This window comes from Lissotriton helveticus, chromosome 3_1 (assembly GCF_964261635.1).
Source record: "Lissotriton helveticus chromosome 3_1, aLisHel1.1, whole genome shotgun sequence".
Classification (NCBI taxonomy): domain Eukaryota; kingdom Metazoa; phylum Chordata; class Amphibia; order Caudata; family Salamandridae; genus Lissotriton; species Lissotriton helveticus.
In genome coordinates, this window is record NC_136061.1 from 710,767,674 (window position 1) to 710,783,054 (window position 15,381).

General features: G+C 46.3%; 1 protein-coding gene across 1 annotated transcript in view; it reads right to left on the bottom strand.

Annotated features, from left to right (window-relative positions):
* Positions 1 to 15,381, bottom strand: part of CCDC73 (coiled-coil domain containing 73) — a 2,033,683-nt gene that overhangs the window by 692,260 nt on the left and 1,326,042 nt on the right. The window contains exon 9 of the mRNA XM_078682465.1: positions 1,943 to 2,022. Within this exon, the coding sequence (XP_078538591.1) occupies positions 1,943 to 2,022 (80 nt within the window). The remainder of the gene's footprint in view (positions 1 to 1,942; positions 2,023 to 15,381) is intronic.

Here is a 15,381-nt window from a genome sequence, read left to right on the forward strand (position 1 = left end):
TGCAGAGGTTCGCCACTAGCACTTTATTCCTGGGTCTATGTTTTAGTGCTTTAAGTAAGGCACCATGAGTGAGTGAACACTTTTTATCGAACCATTTATGCGGCCTCCCACAGTGTGAGCCCTTACTGGACTCCAGGTTCTTAGAAATCCGTGAGCATATCTCAACATAAGCAGCCACAACATCAGGCCCTGGTGAAGTGGGGTCTAAGCAAACGGCCAAATTAGCCTTGGTTTCCTGTGCAAGTTTCTTAAAAAAGGTTTCTGGAATGACCTTCTCACACTTAACCCGCCTACCCTGATCCTTAGTTAACAGATGTCTTGGAGCCACCACTCCTAGGTTCCTCCCATACATAGAACTCTCAAGATCCACAGCCAATAGAACCGGGTTGTGGTCACTAAAAATTGCGGTCACTACCCTATACTCCAGGGTTTTGGCTAACACCCCAGAAGATACAAAGATATAGTCAATGATGGTGTTTGCACCCCTCCCAATAAATGTGGGGGCTCTGACCTCATCTTTGCCTAAACCTGGTTCAAATAAGTTTAAATTGGAGAGGAGCCTCTCAAGGGCATCATCCTCCTTGCTATGTTCAAAGTGGGGGATCCCCTCCACAGGTGACCCTCCGTGTCCATCATTGCAACATTCCCCCTCACAGGGGTGAATATTAAAATCTCCCAGGATAACCATCTCTGGGGGAATAGTGCAATCATGTTTATAGACTGACAGAAAATCTCCCAGGTTGATCAAGTGCTCATTCCCAGATGCTTTTTCTGTTGAGATTTTGAAAGTCATAATTTGTGTCGTCTAGTAGTTATCTCGTGAACCCCTAGGAAGTGTTTCTCCATACCAAGAACCTCACAAATTCCTGTGTTAAACTCATTAATAATTGAATCAGGTAAGGCAAGTCAAGTAAGTACCTGTTGAAATACATTTGAGACCTGTCCTTCACCTGGAAAGATAAGTTTTCCCCTGGCAACGGCATGCTTTGGATTGTAGATAAGGGACACATTTTGTATTAATCTGCCCTCATCAGTGAAAAAGAGTTTAAGCTTCCTAGGTTGTACCACTTTGTTCGCCATAAGTTGGCAGGGTATGCTCAGAAGTGAATCCCTTGCTCACTTTGCCACTGGATTCAAGCAAGCCGGGCTGAAGGCAGCTGAAATGCCAGAAACCGGTCCTCTGAAGCTTGTTTCCGGTCCAGGGAAGGCATGGCTTGGCAGTTCGGGCTGGACTGTTCCCAAGAGGCACAGGGTCAGACTGATTTGCATATGGCCATGTCTGAACTGGGGTGGCAGAGTGGGCTAAAGAACGGTGATGGATTAAACCCAGATCTGTTGACCTGGTGTGAGTGTTTGATTGGTTCAGATGCTCCGTCCAGCACCACCCCCTTTTGTACCATCCTGTAAAAAGGGCAAATAAAATGAAGCTTAGCTCGTTGGTGCTCTTCTACTCTCCTGGTGTGTATTTCAGGTGCCAGACTACCACCACTGTATCATTTATTTGCAATAAGATGTACTTCATGTGACTAAGTCATACTTCCAGCCTTCGCCAGTGGTGCAATGTTGGTGCTAAATAACTTCTAAAGGATAATCAAATTTGTGGTGGTGTTCGACTGAAGCAGAGACAAAGAGCTTTGGCCAAGTGTAAGGGCGAAAGAATGGGGGAACCTATACTTGCCAGCTTCCACAAGCAATGAGAATAACACCAGAGCGATGCGCTTATGATACTCATGGACTGCAGCTGTACAGTCTACCAGAAACCACAGCTCAAGTAGTACAATAAGTAAAAAATAAAGTTCAAGTACATGATGGGCGCTCAAATTTACAGGTTTTTATCGGTTAACAAAAGACAAGTTGGGTACGAAAATATCAATCACAACAAATCATATTCAATATTACTTTTACATCAAATGTTGCAAGGCATGTTTAGAAATTCGCATACCTGTTTCAACTGATGTATTTCATTCTCTCTTTGTTTATTCACAATATTTAGTTTCTGATTATGCTGAACTGCTTCACGCACTGTAAAAAAACAAAATCATTTTAAAAAAGATGCTTGAAAAACAATGTATTTACTCTAGCATTTGGCGTCGTCGTACACCAAGGTCTTATTTAGCATTTAGACCGCATCAGAACTCTGGCCTCATTCCAGCCCGTTTGTGCTGTTGCAGACAAAGACAATTCCAAACTGTATGCAAACCAGTCGTGTCCTGCTAGAACACCAAGCCACAGGCAGCAGCACCCTATCAATATGGACGTTAGGGACGGTGCCCGACTACACTTGGAAAAGAGAGCGGAGCAGCATCATTTAGAATCCACCCTCATATGTCACAAAAGTGCAAACATATATATGTTCACTTGACAATATATTGACTGTGTGCATTACCTTTATTAACTTGTGTGAAGCATTTAAAGATATTACTGAAATGTATTCGCTGTAGAAAACTAGAGATTTAGATACGTGTGCACTAATGCTTAGTTTAAACATGAAGAGATTTAGTTCTCATTTACATTTTACACTTACATTTTGAGCAATATTACATTTATTTTGAAATGACGTATACAGCAATGTATTAATTTGTTCACATTTAACATTTATTCCTAGATTTACACGTGCATGTATAATCATGTATTCGAAGCGCACATTAAAATGTTTACCTAAAGTGAGCCTGACTGCAGGCCTAGTTGAAATGCATTTTGCTTTGCCAGCAGGATTTCTTTTTCTCTTGCAGGTGATTATCATCATGATATTAATTAGCTAGAGAAAGGCTTATTGTCTGTACCTGGTGACTGATGGAGAGGCCTGAGAGGAAACTTGCCAGATGAACTTGGAGAGATAATGGTCAAAAGAAGTCTTCTGTTCATCATGTACCAGGATGGCAAGATGTTCAAGGTTGAGAACTGAACCCGCAGTTCGATACCATGTGAACCAAAAATTATGTTGCAGATGCATTCAAGCAGTGACTTGACTGGCCCCTGGTGGTGTGAGAGAATTAAGAATGTTCTGAATCTCTTGTTACATTTAAAGTGGTGCTCATACCGTTGAAGGTAGAGCAGAGCAGATTCCCTTTAGATTTGAAGAGGTCCAGACCTCTCAGCTTGCACTATTCTTGCAAGTGTAAAGCTTTATGCTAAACACTGATTTCCCTTTCTTTTAGACTTCTACTGAAGTGTGACCATGCAGACTCCTTTCTTCCCTTTCTGTCCTAAGCTCCCGATTTAGATTGTTTTACTAGATGACCTTAAGTCTTGGTTAGGAGAGAGAGAAACTTCCTTTTCAAAGTTTCTTTATGGAAAACCTGTTTGCTCTAATCTGTGTTTATACAATTGTGATTATTGCAATTCAATACATTATTCTGTGTCTTAACCTGCTGAGATACTTAGGTTTACCTTTTGTATCCCCGCATTTACTGAACGTATTTCTTGTCTGCATTTGTAAACCCTTTTTACCAAATTTAGTGATTCCTTGTCCTTATTGTGGAGTCAACGGGGCTTCATAAGTTAGAAATGTATTATTGATGAAAACTCCTTTACAATGCTTCATGCCAGCTAATAAACGTTCAAATGACCATTGGGGGAAATCTTTGATGACTTGACTAAGAGATTACATTTCAAGGCCCAGTGCTCTTTCAGATGTTAGTTTATCGGATGGTTAGCTACTGAAGCAAACGGAGTTATTGTATCCCAGTTTAGATTTTGTCCATACACAGTCTTAGTCCTTAAAGCTTATGGTTCAAATCAAGGGATTGGGGAAGTTCCAGTGCTTTGAAAAAGAGTTGTAGCAGTGGAGGTGTGAGTATTAATAGGGTTGCGTGTTGTGATTGTTAATGTCGAGCTTGCTGTATTTTGCAGAAGTTATTAGGCTCATCATAGCCTAAGATTCTAGGATACAGATAAAAAGTGTAGGATACACTGTATTGTGATTTGTCTGCTAAGTTTGGTGGTACTAATTGCGAGATATCATTGGCTACACAATTGAGATAGGGGCATATACCTTTGTGTGAGAGTAAGGTGTGGTTGGTGTAGTGGATCCTATTGCGCAAAGAGAAGATGCACTGATCAGTGTGATTCCTGCAGGTCAAAATTTCACTTGAGTGTGTATCTGAATAGGTTGGAAAGTGTTGCTTCGGACCAATTTCTTGTGTGATTAATTACTTTAATTTCTTTAGTGGAGAAGACAACAAGTTTTTTGGCAAAGTCGCTTTGTGTTTTGTATGCTAAGTGCTGAGAAGAGAGTGTGCTCCTGAAAATCGTAAAGGAAAGTGAACCACTGCAAGGAGTGAGCACTATGCAATAGTTTGCCGTGCTCGGATTGGTCAGTAGGTGTTTGTGCAGCACTGTTATTGGTTTATATGGGTTGCAATTGGTTGTTAGAAGGCGAACGAGATTTATGGGTAAAGAAATGATTTCCTGGTTTGAGATAGATTTATACTGTGATTGTTAATTATATTGTTGGAAAATTAAGTTTTTCAAAGCTATACGATATCAGATTAGGAGAGATGTGACAGTCCCTGTTAGGGGAGGTTAAGAGGCACGGGCAGAAGATATGAGAGGTCATTATATGGCTATAAATGTAGGGCTCCACAGGTGTATTTGGCTGAATCAATGGCACATTTGATTTGAGAATTATACAAAAGTAAAAAAGGGTATTCTATGAAATGAAGCAACCAACTATACCCAGACAGTACGAGTCACTTAATGCTTGGGAGCGTATGGATCATGCCAAAGAGAAAGAGAAATATCATGGTAGGGTCAGAAAGGCACTCTGTACTTATGTTGATGCTAGATGGGTTGCCGAACAGCAAAGATGGATAACCGATATGATTGAAGTAGCTACGTTATACCCTGGATTGACATGTGAGGAACCTCAGAAAGAGAAGGAGAAAAAGCAAAAGGACGATGAAGTAGGGGGTGTACAGGGAACAGGCAAAGATAGTGATAGTGATTCAAGTGATACATTTTTGCATGTGTTGCTGTCGACCTGTCCACCTCCTTATAATGTGACCCAACCTGAAGGAATGAATAGTGTTGTTACCTGTGGAAGTTCAGAGGGCACCACCACTACAGTGAATAAAAGCCTGAACCCTATGGGAGAGATTTCAGGCATTTGTGTTCCCATTAATCCCATTATTACCAATACCCAAGATGCAATAACTGTTCTGGTTGTAATTAATCCTGCAATTCTGTTGTGAGAACCGGAGTCATCAGGGAATACAACACATGCTTTGACAGTTCCTACTGGAGTAAAACGTCAACTACTGTTCCTGATGCTCCCGGATGGGGAGATATGGAAAGAACTTCACCATATGTTGCTCCTGTACCACTAAGGATATACCGGACAGGACTTGCCCTGGTAGAGGAACCCTTTCTGAGGTCACCAAAAAAACATTTTTTCTGGAATTCACCTCAGTGCATCACAAGTAATAGACTTAGGAAAAAGGTTACAATTAATACTTCTGGAGTTTAAAATGGTGTAAATTCACAGGAATTGGATGATTTGATTATGTTCTTCAATGGGCCTCCACAAGAAGCATAGGGTTCAGGATAGAGAAGAGAGATTCAGGCCCCAGAAAGTGAGAATGCAGTAGATGTGATCAAATTAAAACTAGATTTGGATGAGATTATTTTAGGAAATCACGATCTTTCCAGACTGGATAACTATCAAGAGAATGCACTTCTATACATGAGTGAAGCTATCACAAAGTGTGCAGGACAAGCTAATGATAAACTGTATGAATTAGCTAAAGAGTATGATGCAGATTTAAGCAGAACCAAATCTTTGCGGAAAAGTTATTGTGTATGTTTTGACGAAAATGACATAACAAGTATGATAACTTCAGTAATGAGAATGCAGATTAGAGAATTAATCAGTAGCATCCGGAGTTTGAATGAATTAGACAAGTGGAAAGCGGCCAAGGACCTTGCAGGTAAGAGGGGGGGGTTGCATCAAACAGAGGCAGCCCTATTACCCGAACCTGCGGCAAATTGAAAACTATAGTACTAACAAAGGTTCAAGCACAAAATTACACAGAACATAAATATGACTCATATTGAAAGTAATACAAATACAAGAATTATACTAAAGAATCATGAAAGCTATATCACAAAGAACAAATTGTGCCAAATTATTAATAGATAAGGTGATACCCGTACGAATTAAGTAATATAAGCCACTTCTACTGAGACAATGATATAAAAGGACAATACACTTATAGACAAATGGTGCTCACACAGTTACACAACAACCATTATCAAAAAATACAACTGACAGTGTAAATTAACATGAAGACTGATTGGACAAAACAGAAAACCAGGAGAAACAATAAATGCATCCTCTTCAATAATTGCCAAAGATGAGCGTCAATGGCGTGTCAACCAAACTAAATTGGTATGGCCATCATCAGGACAGACAATACAATTGTCAGAGCATACAACAGAATTTTTCTTTTTTTTCTTCTTTTCACTAGATCACTAGAGGTCAAAATCTCATTCATGGACATGAGCCTATAAACGTAAGGCCAATGGAAGAGTAAATTGCATTAAAAGTTTTTGGAATAAACCGAAGTCCAGCTATACATGTGCTAGGAGGGAGAGGGCGTCTGAACAAATAATGACCCTCACATGGAGGCCGGTGCGGGCTTAATAACCGGCCCAAGAGAAATTCAGAGTAATTTTATATCTGCCCAGAACTACAGGCCTGCATCCATCTTAATCGGCGTGAGTAAACTTGCCAGTGAACGTGGAGAGACAATGGTCAAAAGAAGTCTTCTGTTCATCATGTACCAGGATGGCAAGATGCCCAAGTGTGAGAACTAAACCTGCAGTTTAATAAGTTAGGCCCGTGGAGTTAAGAGCGGTGGGGCTGGGTTGGGTTGGGTGGGGGGGTGAATTTCGACAGATGACGAGGGAAAATTAAATGAATAATTAATTAATTTCCCCTCATCATCGTCTGTCAAAATCCCCCCAAACCTGGCCCCACCACTCTTACCTGCAAAGACCGTGGCTGGTGGAAAAGTAGATGAGAAGAAACACCCAAAGAAAGTGAAGAGAGAACGGCCTCTGTCTTTGACAGATGGAGAAGAAACTTTGACATTTCCATTGAGTGAAGTGTCTGGTGGAAGTTACATTCATGTACCATGGAGTATGAGGACCTTACAAAATATCTGAACGATTTACTCAAATTAAGAGAGAAACCTGTGGAGTGGTACACACAGGTTGATCGCTTTGTGAAGATTTCACAAGTATTGTCGATAGTTTATTTTTTTTAGCAAAATATCAACATGTCTCACACACAGGTGAGAAACAACTCATACAACAGATATGTCACCAATTCTGCACCCCCGCTCAAACAGCACATATTAGTACATATTTTTCACACCCTGTCAGCCACTCGATTATAAGCTGCCAACTGCAGCTGTTCCACCTGCATCCTCTGATATGGACATTAAATATATGTTTAGAGGACCCCCTATGTCCTTGGGTTGAGATGTTCTCAGCAGTTCCTCTGCATACAGTTTCATTTGTGACTGACAATAGGCCTAGTCGGACAGCCAAGCCTTCTTAGTAGGCTTAGCCCTACCCCACCAATGTAGTGTAACCCTCCTTCTTGTCATGAGAAGGCACACCAATACAAAGCTACAGCTCAGTAGTTTTTAATCAGTCGTAAGAAACACACAGCTGTGTCATACCTGACCCGCTCCGATACCAAATTCATCAATGCCTCCGTTACCTGAGTCCAATATTGCATCATCTGAGGGCACGTCCAAGCCAAAGGCAGAAAATCTGTCTCACCAGTACCACATATGATACAATTTGCATTATCTTTTAGCCCATATTTGTATAGCTTCAATGAAGTGTAGTACATTTAGTTTAAGAATTTGAAGTTAATTATTCTCAAATTACAATTAGGAATGAGTTTGCGCAATTGCATACAGCAACATTTCCTATCAGTATCTTCTATGGACCGCGGCAGCGCCACGTTCTAACCCTCAAATGCTTTTTTATCTACGTATTTCCTACTGGTTTGTGCTGCATTGTACAGGTTAGTGATGAGATGCCGGTGTGTTGTGCTGGTGAGTAGAACCTGTAATGCGGCAATTGTAGGGTGCTCAGTTGGGAAATGAAGATTTAGTCTCCTCATCGCCGCGGGAAGTCAATAATAAATGAATGTCAGTTCTGGGGTGCCCACTGTGATGCAGCGAGGTCCACGAGAGTCAAAAACTCACCTTTGGGGGTGTGGCCAAGCAGTTCACAATGCCAGACACGCTTTATATGAGCTCCGGAGGCCCGCTCATAATCCTGCAATTATCCTGCTTCATCAGCCGGCATCCTACCCCCAAGCCTCTCTGACATATTGTCCCACGTGTCCATGCTATCTCGTGGGGACAGCCAAACCCCGATTTGAGGCCAAGACAAAGATGTTGTGGGAGGACCGGCGAGCGGAGCCCGGTCCCACGTTGGGTAGCTTACCATCCTGGCTCATTCGCTGATTTTAGACCGGAGAGCAGCCCGACCAAGGTAACGGGCTGGGCAGCGACAATTGGAGTGGGGCCCGGGCTGTATGACGGCCGAAGGAGGGTGCAGTGGGCCCACGGTTTGACGCTGCCTGCCACCTAGGACACCGGACAAATACCTGCCCGGCGGCTGCTGTTGACGAGCTGTGTGATTGTACCGAGGTCTGAGCTGGCGGCAGTAGGCTGCGGTCGCGCACTGCACTGGTGTCCTGACTCTGCCTTATGTTGCTGGGGGGAGGGGCGGCTTCTTGTGACATCGGAGATCAGGGGCTCCCCCCTCCTCTGGCCGTGAGCTGCGGTCCCAAAGCCTTGGATGCTCCCTGCAATGCTGTGCCCCTGCCTGGGACTCATGCTGTAATCAGAATGCTTGGCCCACATGGGATTCTGGTGGCACCCCCCCCTCTGGCGCTCCTGGCGCAGGTGAGATTGAGGTGCGGAGCAGCCTGGCTAATGCTTGTTGCATGCCTTGCCGAGTGCTGTGACCTCCTTTGCTGTCTGCTGTGGTCTGTGCCTTCTCTGCGCATTATACAGACCTGGCCCTCCAGTGCTCCAGGAACTCAGCGGAGTGAGCAACTGTGACCCGAGTTGTGTCCTACATGTGCCCTGCCTCCTTGTGGCAGGGTCCCTGCATCCTGCCCTGAACAGCAAAAGTAAGCGGAGAAACCACTCTCTGTGAAAGCTACACGGCACTGTGGAGAGGGGCTGTGCAGGGGCACCCATTAGGTGGTAGGGAGGTGGCTGCACACGGTAGTGGCCGGACTAGGTCCGTTATGGCCTGTGTGGGGGTCACCTTCACGCCTGCCTCCTGCCTGCCTCGAAGACAGGTGTTATCTGAATAGACGGCCGCAGGAGACCCTTCGCTCTTCAAAAGACAGTAGTATTATGGCTGCGGACTGGGATGTGACCGCCTCGCATGCCGGCCCCTGTGGACCTGCGCCAACATTGACTGGAACCGAACACTACTGTTGAAAATGACCCGAGACAAGCTGCAGGGCAAAAAACAAAGCACATTGGATCGCTATGCCTGAGCCTGGGCGCAGGTGGCGGAGCCGGTGAGCCAGGCCTCTACCAGCCCAGACAACGCTGCACTGATGGTGGCGATAACGCAGTCTCAAGACGCACTGAAGGCCAAGATCAGGGCAGTGTGGTTGGATGTTATGCTGAGCTGCCAGGATCTCCGCAAAGCGGTCTGCTGGATAACAGAGACTGACACCCGTATATATATAATACAGAGGACACAGTTGCCTCCCTCCAAAAGAGGGTATGCTCTCTGGAATCCATCATTAAAGGACTTGCGATCAGGGCAGAAGATGCTGAGGGCAGAGCATGGAGGAACAACCTTCACTTTGTGGGCTTCCCAGAGGGCTGCGAAGGCAACAATATGGAACAGTTCCTTACCACATGAATGGCGGGATGGATCCCTCAGTCCTCTCTGTCCCAATGCTTTATTCTTGAACGTACACATCGTGCCATGATGCAGAAGTCTTCACCTGGGGCCAGACCACGGCCCATTATCCCTAGGCTCCTAAACTTTCATGATTGTGACGCTATCCTTATGCAGGCCAGATTGGCTGGCAAACTTCATTATGACTCCCATCCCATTTTAATTTTTCCAGGCTACACGAGACTAGTGCAACAACGCCGGCAATCATTCACGGCCGCTAAGGCCCGGCTCCGGGACCTAAAAATTCAGTATGCCCTGCTCTTCCCGGCCCAACAGAGGGTTATCTACAAATCACGCACGTTGTTCTTTGACTTCCCCGAAGAGGTCTTTGCCTGGACGGACGAAAGGCAGAAGCTCAAGCCGCACACCCCACCGTCTATTGACTTGGAGCTGTCCTCTGGAGAAGCCGTACAGAAGAGTGTCAAATCTAAAGGGAATTCGAACCATAGATCACGCTCGAGGCACCGCTCAAAATCGTGGGGAGCATTCAGCTCCCGAGTGGATGAAGACGGATGTGATTCATCATTGCCACACAATGGAGACTGAGGGTCATGAGTAAAATGTTTATTTGGCCTTTGTGGAACTTTGCCCCCCATAACTCTCCTCTCACTATCTGATAACTTTATCTATGAATGGGGATGGTTTACTGGGGATCCATTGGTGTGGGGTTGCGCCCTGCCCCTTTGGAGCAGAAGTAAGACCCCAACCGGGACAGATGCTTCAACTGTTTTGAGGTATTGGGTGGGGTGGGAGTGGGTGGGAAAGGGATTGTTCAGTTTTGCTGATTGCGCTGTGCCATACTTTTCTATGCTTATGATCTTCATGCCCCACCACAAGTGACGTCCTACATTTATTCCTCAAACTCTGCCCTATGTCAGACCCCGCTAGTAGGCTCTAGATAGTTAGCTAGAATATACGGGGGGCACTGGACAAGATCAAAAGAGGGTCTGTCCTTCGGCTGGCCAAACGTGCTTCGACTGATGTCCTGCTACTGCAGAAAATCCAGCTTCTGGGTTCTAAGGCGCTATGTCGTACTCGTTTTGGCTACATACAGGTCATCCATGCAGGGTTCACCAGGGGTTCCTGTGGGGTGGCAGTCATTATTCAACGGAGAGTCCCCTTCACACACACTAAAACATGGTCAGGCACCCAGGGTAGGTATATTGTTGTGACAGGTATGTTATATGGGAAACTCGTTATATTTGGCAGTGTCGATGCGCCTCCCACACTGTCCGAGTCATTTGTGGAACCCCTAACTAGACTAATGCTAGAGATACCCAAAGGCCTCTCTATTATAGGTGGGTACCGGAACGATGTCTGGACCCCGGCTCAGGATAGATGGAGACCGCGTGGAGTGCAGGGGACATTTTGCGAAACACGACTACAGACATTAGTGTGGGACATGGGCTGGATGGACAAGTGGAGACATCTACACCCGACAGCGTAAAGCTACACTTATTATTCTACAGTACACGACTCATTCTCATGCTTGGACTATATATTCGTGCCGACCAATTAATATTATCGAATCGCGGAGGCGGATATCTTGCCTAGGGGCCTATCAGATCATTCTCCAGTAGTGCTGGCATTGTGGATGGGCGTAGTCCGCCCTCCCTTCCGCTGGACCCTATTGACCTGGCATCTCCATGACCCACAATATAAAACGTACATGCATCAGGCCATTACGGCTTATTTCACTGAGAATCTGGGAACGGTGAGTTCGGTGGAGACCATGTCGGAGGCTATGAAGCCAACCCTCAGGTGTGCTGACCTATCTTTTTGTGCCGCCCAATAAAAAAAGCGCCGGGAAGTATTGCTCCATCTCCCAGGAAACCTCCCCAGGATGTATATAGTTACCAGGAAACCTCCCCAGGATGTATATAGTTACATGCTGGCCTTCAGGAACCAGACTCGGCGATTCAGAGACCTCACTCAAGCGAATCTGGAAGCCAGCCAGGAGGAAATGAAGATGTGGTACGATCAGAATGCCACTCTGATTGAGCCTCAGCCTGGACAGAAAGTTTGGGTCATGGCCCTGTGAAGCCTTGTGCACTCCAGGACAGGTGGACCGGTCCATATGAGGCGATGGAGTGCAAAAGTGATGTCACCTATCTGGTGAACTTGCAGTCTCCCAGGAACCCCTTGCGGGTCCTGCATATTAATCGCCTGAAGCCCCACTTAGAAAGGTCCAAAGTGGGGATGCTCCTAGCGACGGATGATGGAATGGAGGAGGAGACAGAGCCTCTTCCTGACCTCCTGTCTGCAACAGAGCATGATGGGTCAGTGGATGGTGTCAGCCTCTCTGCCACACTGACTCCTGATCAGCAGCAAGATTGTCGCCAACTGTTGGAGCAATTCTCTGATCTATTTTCCTTGGTTCCTGGTGTCACAGAGTGGTGCGTCCATGATATGGACACTGGAGACAGTCCTCCGGTGAAGCACAAGGCTTACAGAGTGACTGACAAGGTCAGGGCTTACATTAAGGAGGAAATCTCCAAAATCTTTGCTTTAGGGGTAATTGAGTCCTCAAACAGTCGTTGGCCCAGCCCAGTGGTCTTGGTCCCAAAGGCTGCCGCACCGGGTGCCACACCTGAACTCCGGTTCTGTGTGGACTACCGAGGGCTCAATTCAGTCACCAGGACTGACGCACACCCCAGTTCCAGAGCTGATGAGCTCATTGATCTGTTAGGGGCTGCACGGTAGCTCAGCACGTTTGATTTGAAGTCTGGGTACTGGCAGATCGCCTTGACTGATGGGGCTAAGGAGAAGTCAGCATTCTCCACCCCAGATGGGCACTACCAATTCTGGGTTATGCCGTTTGGGATGAAGAAAGCCCCTGCCACCTTTCAGAGGTTGGTCAACCAGATGTTGGCTGGACTGGAGGATTTCAGTGCGGCCTATCTGGATGACATTGCAGTGTTCAGCGCCAGTTGGGAAGAACATCTGCACCACCTCTGGGAAGTGTTGATGGCACTGCGCAAGGCTGGCATCACGATCAAGGCGAGTAAGTTCCAGATCGGGCAGGGTTCCGTAGTGTACTTGGGTCACCAGGTAAGGAGCGTCCAGGTGGCGCCCCTGCAACCCAAGATTGATACCATCTTGGCATGACCCCAAAGACCCAGACACAGGTGAGAGCCTTTTTAGGACTCACGGGGTACTACAGGAGGTTTGTCAAGGGGTATGGCAACATTGTTGCACCCTTGACTGAGCTGACTTCCAGGAAGCAGCCCAAGAAAGTGAACTGGACAGACACCTGTCAGAAGGCTTTTGAGGCCCTGAAGACTGCCATGTGCACAGCACCCGTGCTTCAGACGCCTAACTTCTCAAAACAATTCATTGTTCAGACAGACGCTTCAGAGCATGGTGTGGGGGCTGTTCTATCACAGATTAATGAAAAGGGCCTTGACCAACCTGTACCCTTCATCAGTAGGAGGTTACTTTCACGGGAACAGAGGTGGAGTGCAATTGAGCGTGAGGCATTTGCTGTGGTCTGGGCACTGAAGAAGTTGAGACCTTACTTGTTTGGGACTCACTTCCTGGTTCAGACCGACCACAGGCCCCTCAGATGGATGATGCAGATGAGGGGTGAGAACCCAAAGTAGCTGAGGTGGTCCATTTCCCTATAGGGTATGGACTTTACGGTGGAACATCGCCTTGGTACAGAACACGCCAACGCTGATGGTCTGTCCAGATTTTTCCACCTTAATGAAGAGAACTCCCAAGGGGAAGGGTAGTTCTCCCCACATTTCAGCTGGAGGGGACACGTGTTAGACCCGGCATCATTGGCGTGAGTCTCCCTTCCATTTTGACGGATTGTCTCCTCTGTTTTGATGTTTTTGCTGGTTATATGCTTTGGGCACTGTACCACTGCTATTCAGTGCCACAGTGCAAGTGCTCCCTATGTTAAATTGATGTACTAATTGGTGATTCCACGATTGGGTTATTTGATTTACCTGTCAGCCCCTAGCGCAGTGCACCATGTGTGCCCAGGGCTTGTAAATCAATTGCTGCTGGTGGGCTTGCAGCACTGGTTGTGCCACCCACAGAAGCAGCTTGTAAAGTGTGTCTCAGGCCTGCCATTGCAAGGCCTGTGCGCAGTCTAGTACTGCCATGTTGACTTGGCAAGTGCACCCACTTGCCAGTCCCTAAACCTTCCCTTTGCTTCATATTAGCCACCCCTATGGTAGGCCCAAGGGCAGGGTGCATTGTAAGCATAAGGTAGGACATGCTCTGGTGTGTGTAGCATGTCCTAATGGTGAACTACAGCCATTTTCATTTTTCACTATTGCAAGGCTACCTGTTCTCCATAGGCTAGAATGGGCAGTTAGATTATTACATTCTTATAATCCTACTTGACTCAGGGAACATGGTAGAAATTTGAGTTTATTATTTTAGTAAAGCTGGTTTTAATATTCTGTGTTTGAAAATACCACTTTTAGAAAGTCGTTTTTTTTTGTCTAACTGTCCAGGCCTGCCTCTGCTAGGTTGTGTATTCCTTGTCTGGGTTTGTGAGTGACAGGGCTGGGGGATTCCAGGAGACAGGCTGGGGCAGCCCAGTGGTGAATAGAGAGATCTGCATCTAGATGGGAGGGAGAAGTCGCACCGGGGACCTGAGTAGGGCTGGGCCTTCCCTCTACAATGCTGGCTCCACCTCCTGTGGCTTGTCTGATGTCTCTGCCCTGCACTATGAAAGGAGAGAAGGAATATTGTCAACAAAGTGCTCCAGAGCTGTGCCTTCCCTCCCCTGTGCTAGCTCTACCTCCTGGGGGGCGTCTGATGTCTCTGCCCTGCACAGTGAAAGGAAGGAGAGAGTCATGTAAACAAACTGCTCAGGAACTGGTTTGGACTAGGCAGAGACATCTATGCCTTCAGAGAACAAAGGATTTTGGGGTATAAATATTGGGACCCTGAGCCCAAGAAATTAGATCACTTCTGGAACAAGAAAACGTTTGCCAAGGAGAAGAACCAAGGAAGCTGTAGGAGTTTTACTGCCCCTCTCCCAGTATGCTGTTTGCTGGGTTGGCCTGCAGTTGTTGCTTCATTGCCAAGGAAAGGAGAAGGAACTTTTTAAGGACTTTTCATCATCTACAGAATATTCTCCAAGGGCTTGATCTGTGCTTGCCTCCTGCTGAAGTCTCAGGGACAAAAGACTTCACCTTCAGCTCCCTTTGTGAATTTCCTTGCTGGGAATTCTATCTACAGACATTTGCGTGTCACTGGGAGCTGGAAGCGTGATGCAACGAGAAGAAGCGCGTCGCCGCTGCAGCTGAAATTGTCGCATCGCCGGAGAAGTGAGCATTCCTCGCATCTCCCTGGAAGCATGTGTTCATCAAAGCTGCCTGCTGTCGCATCACCGGAGAAGCGTGACGCCATCGAGAGAGTCGCCATTGCATCGCCAGAGAAGCGTGTCGCAGGGCCTGTCGC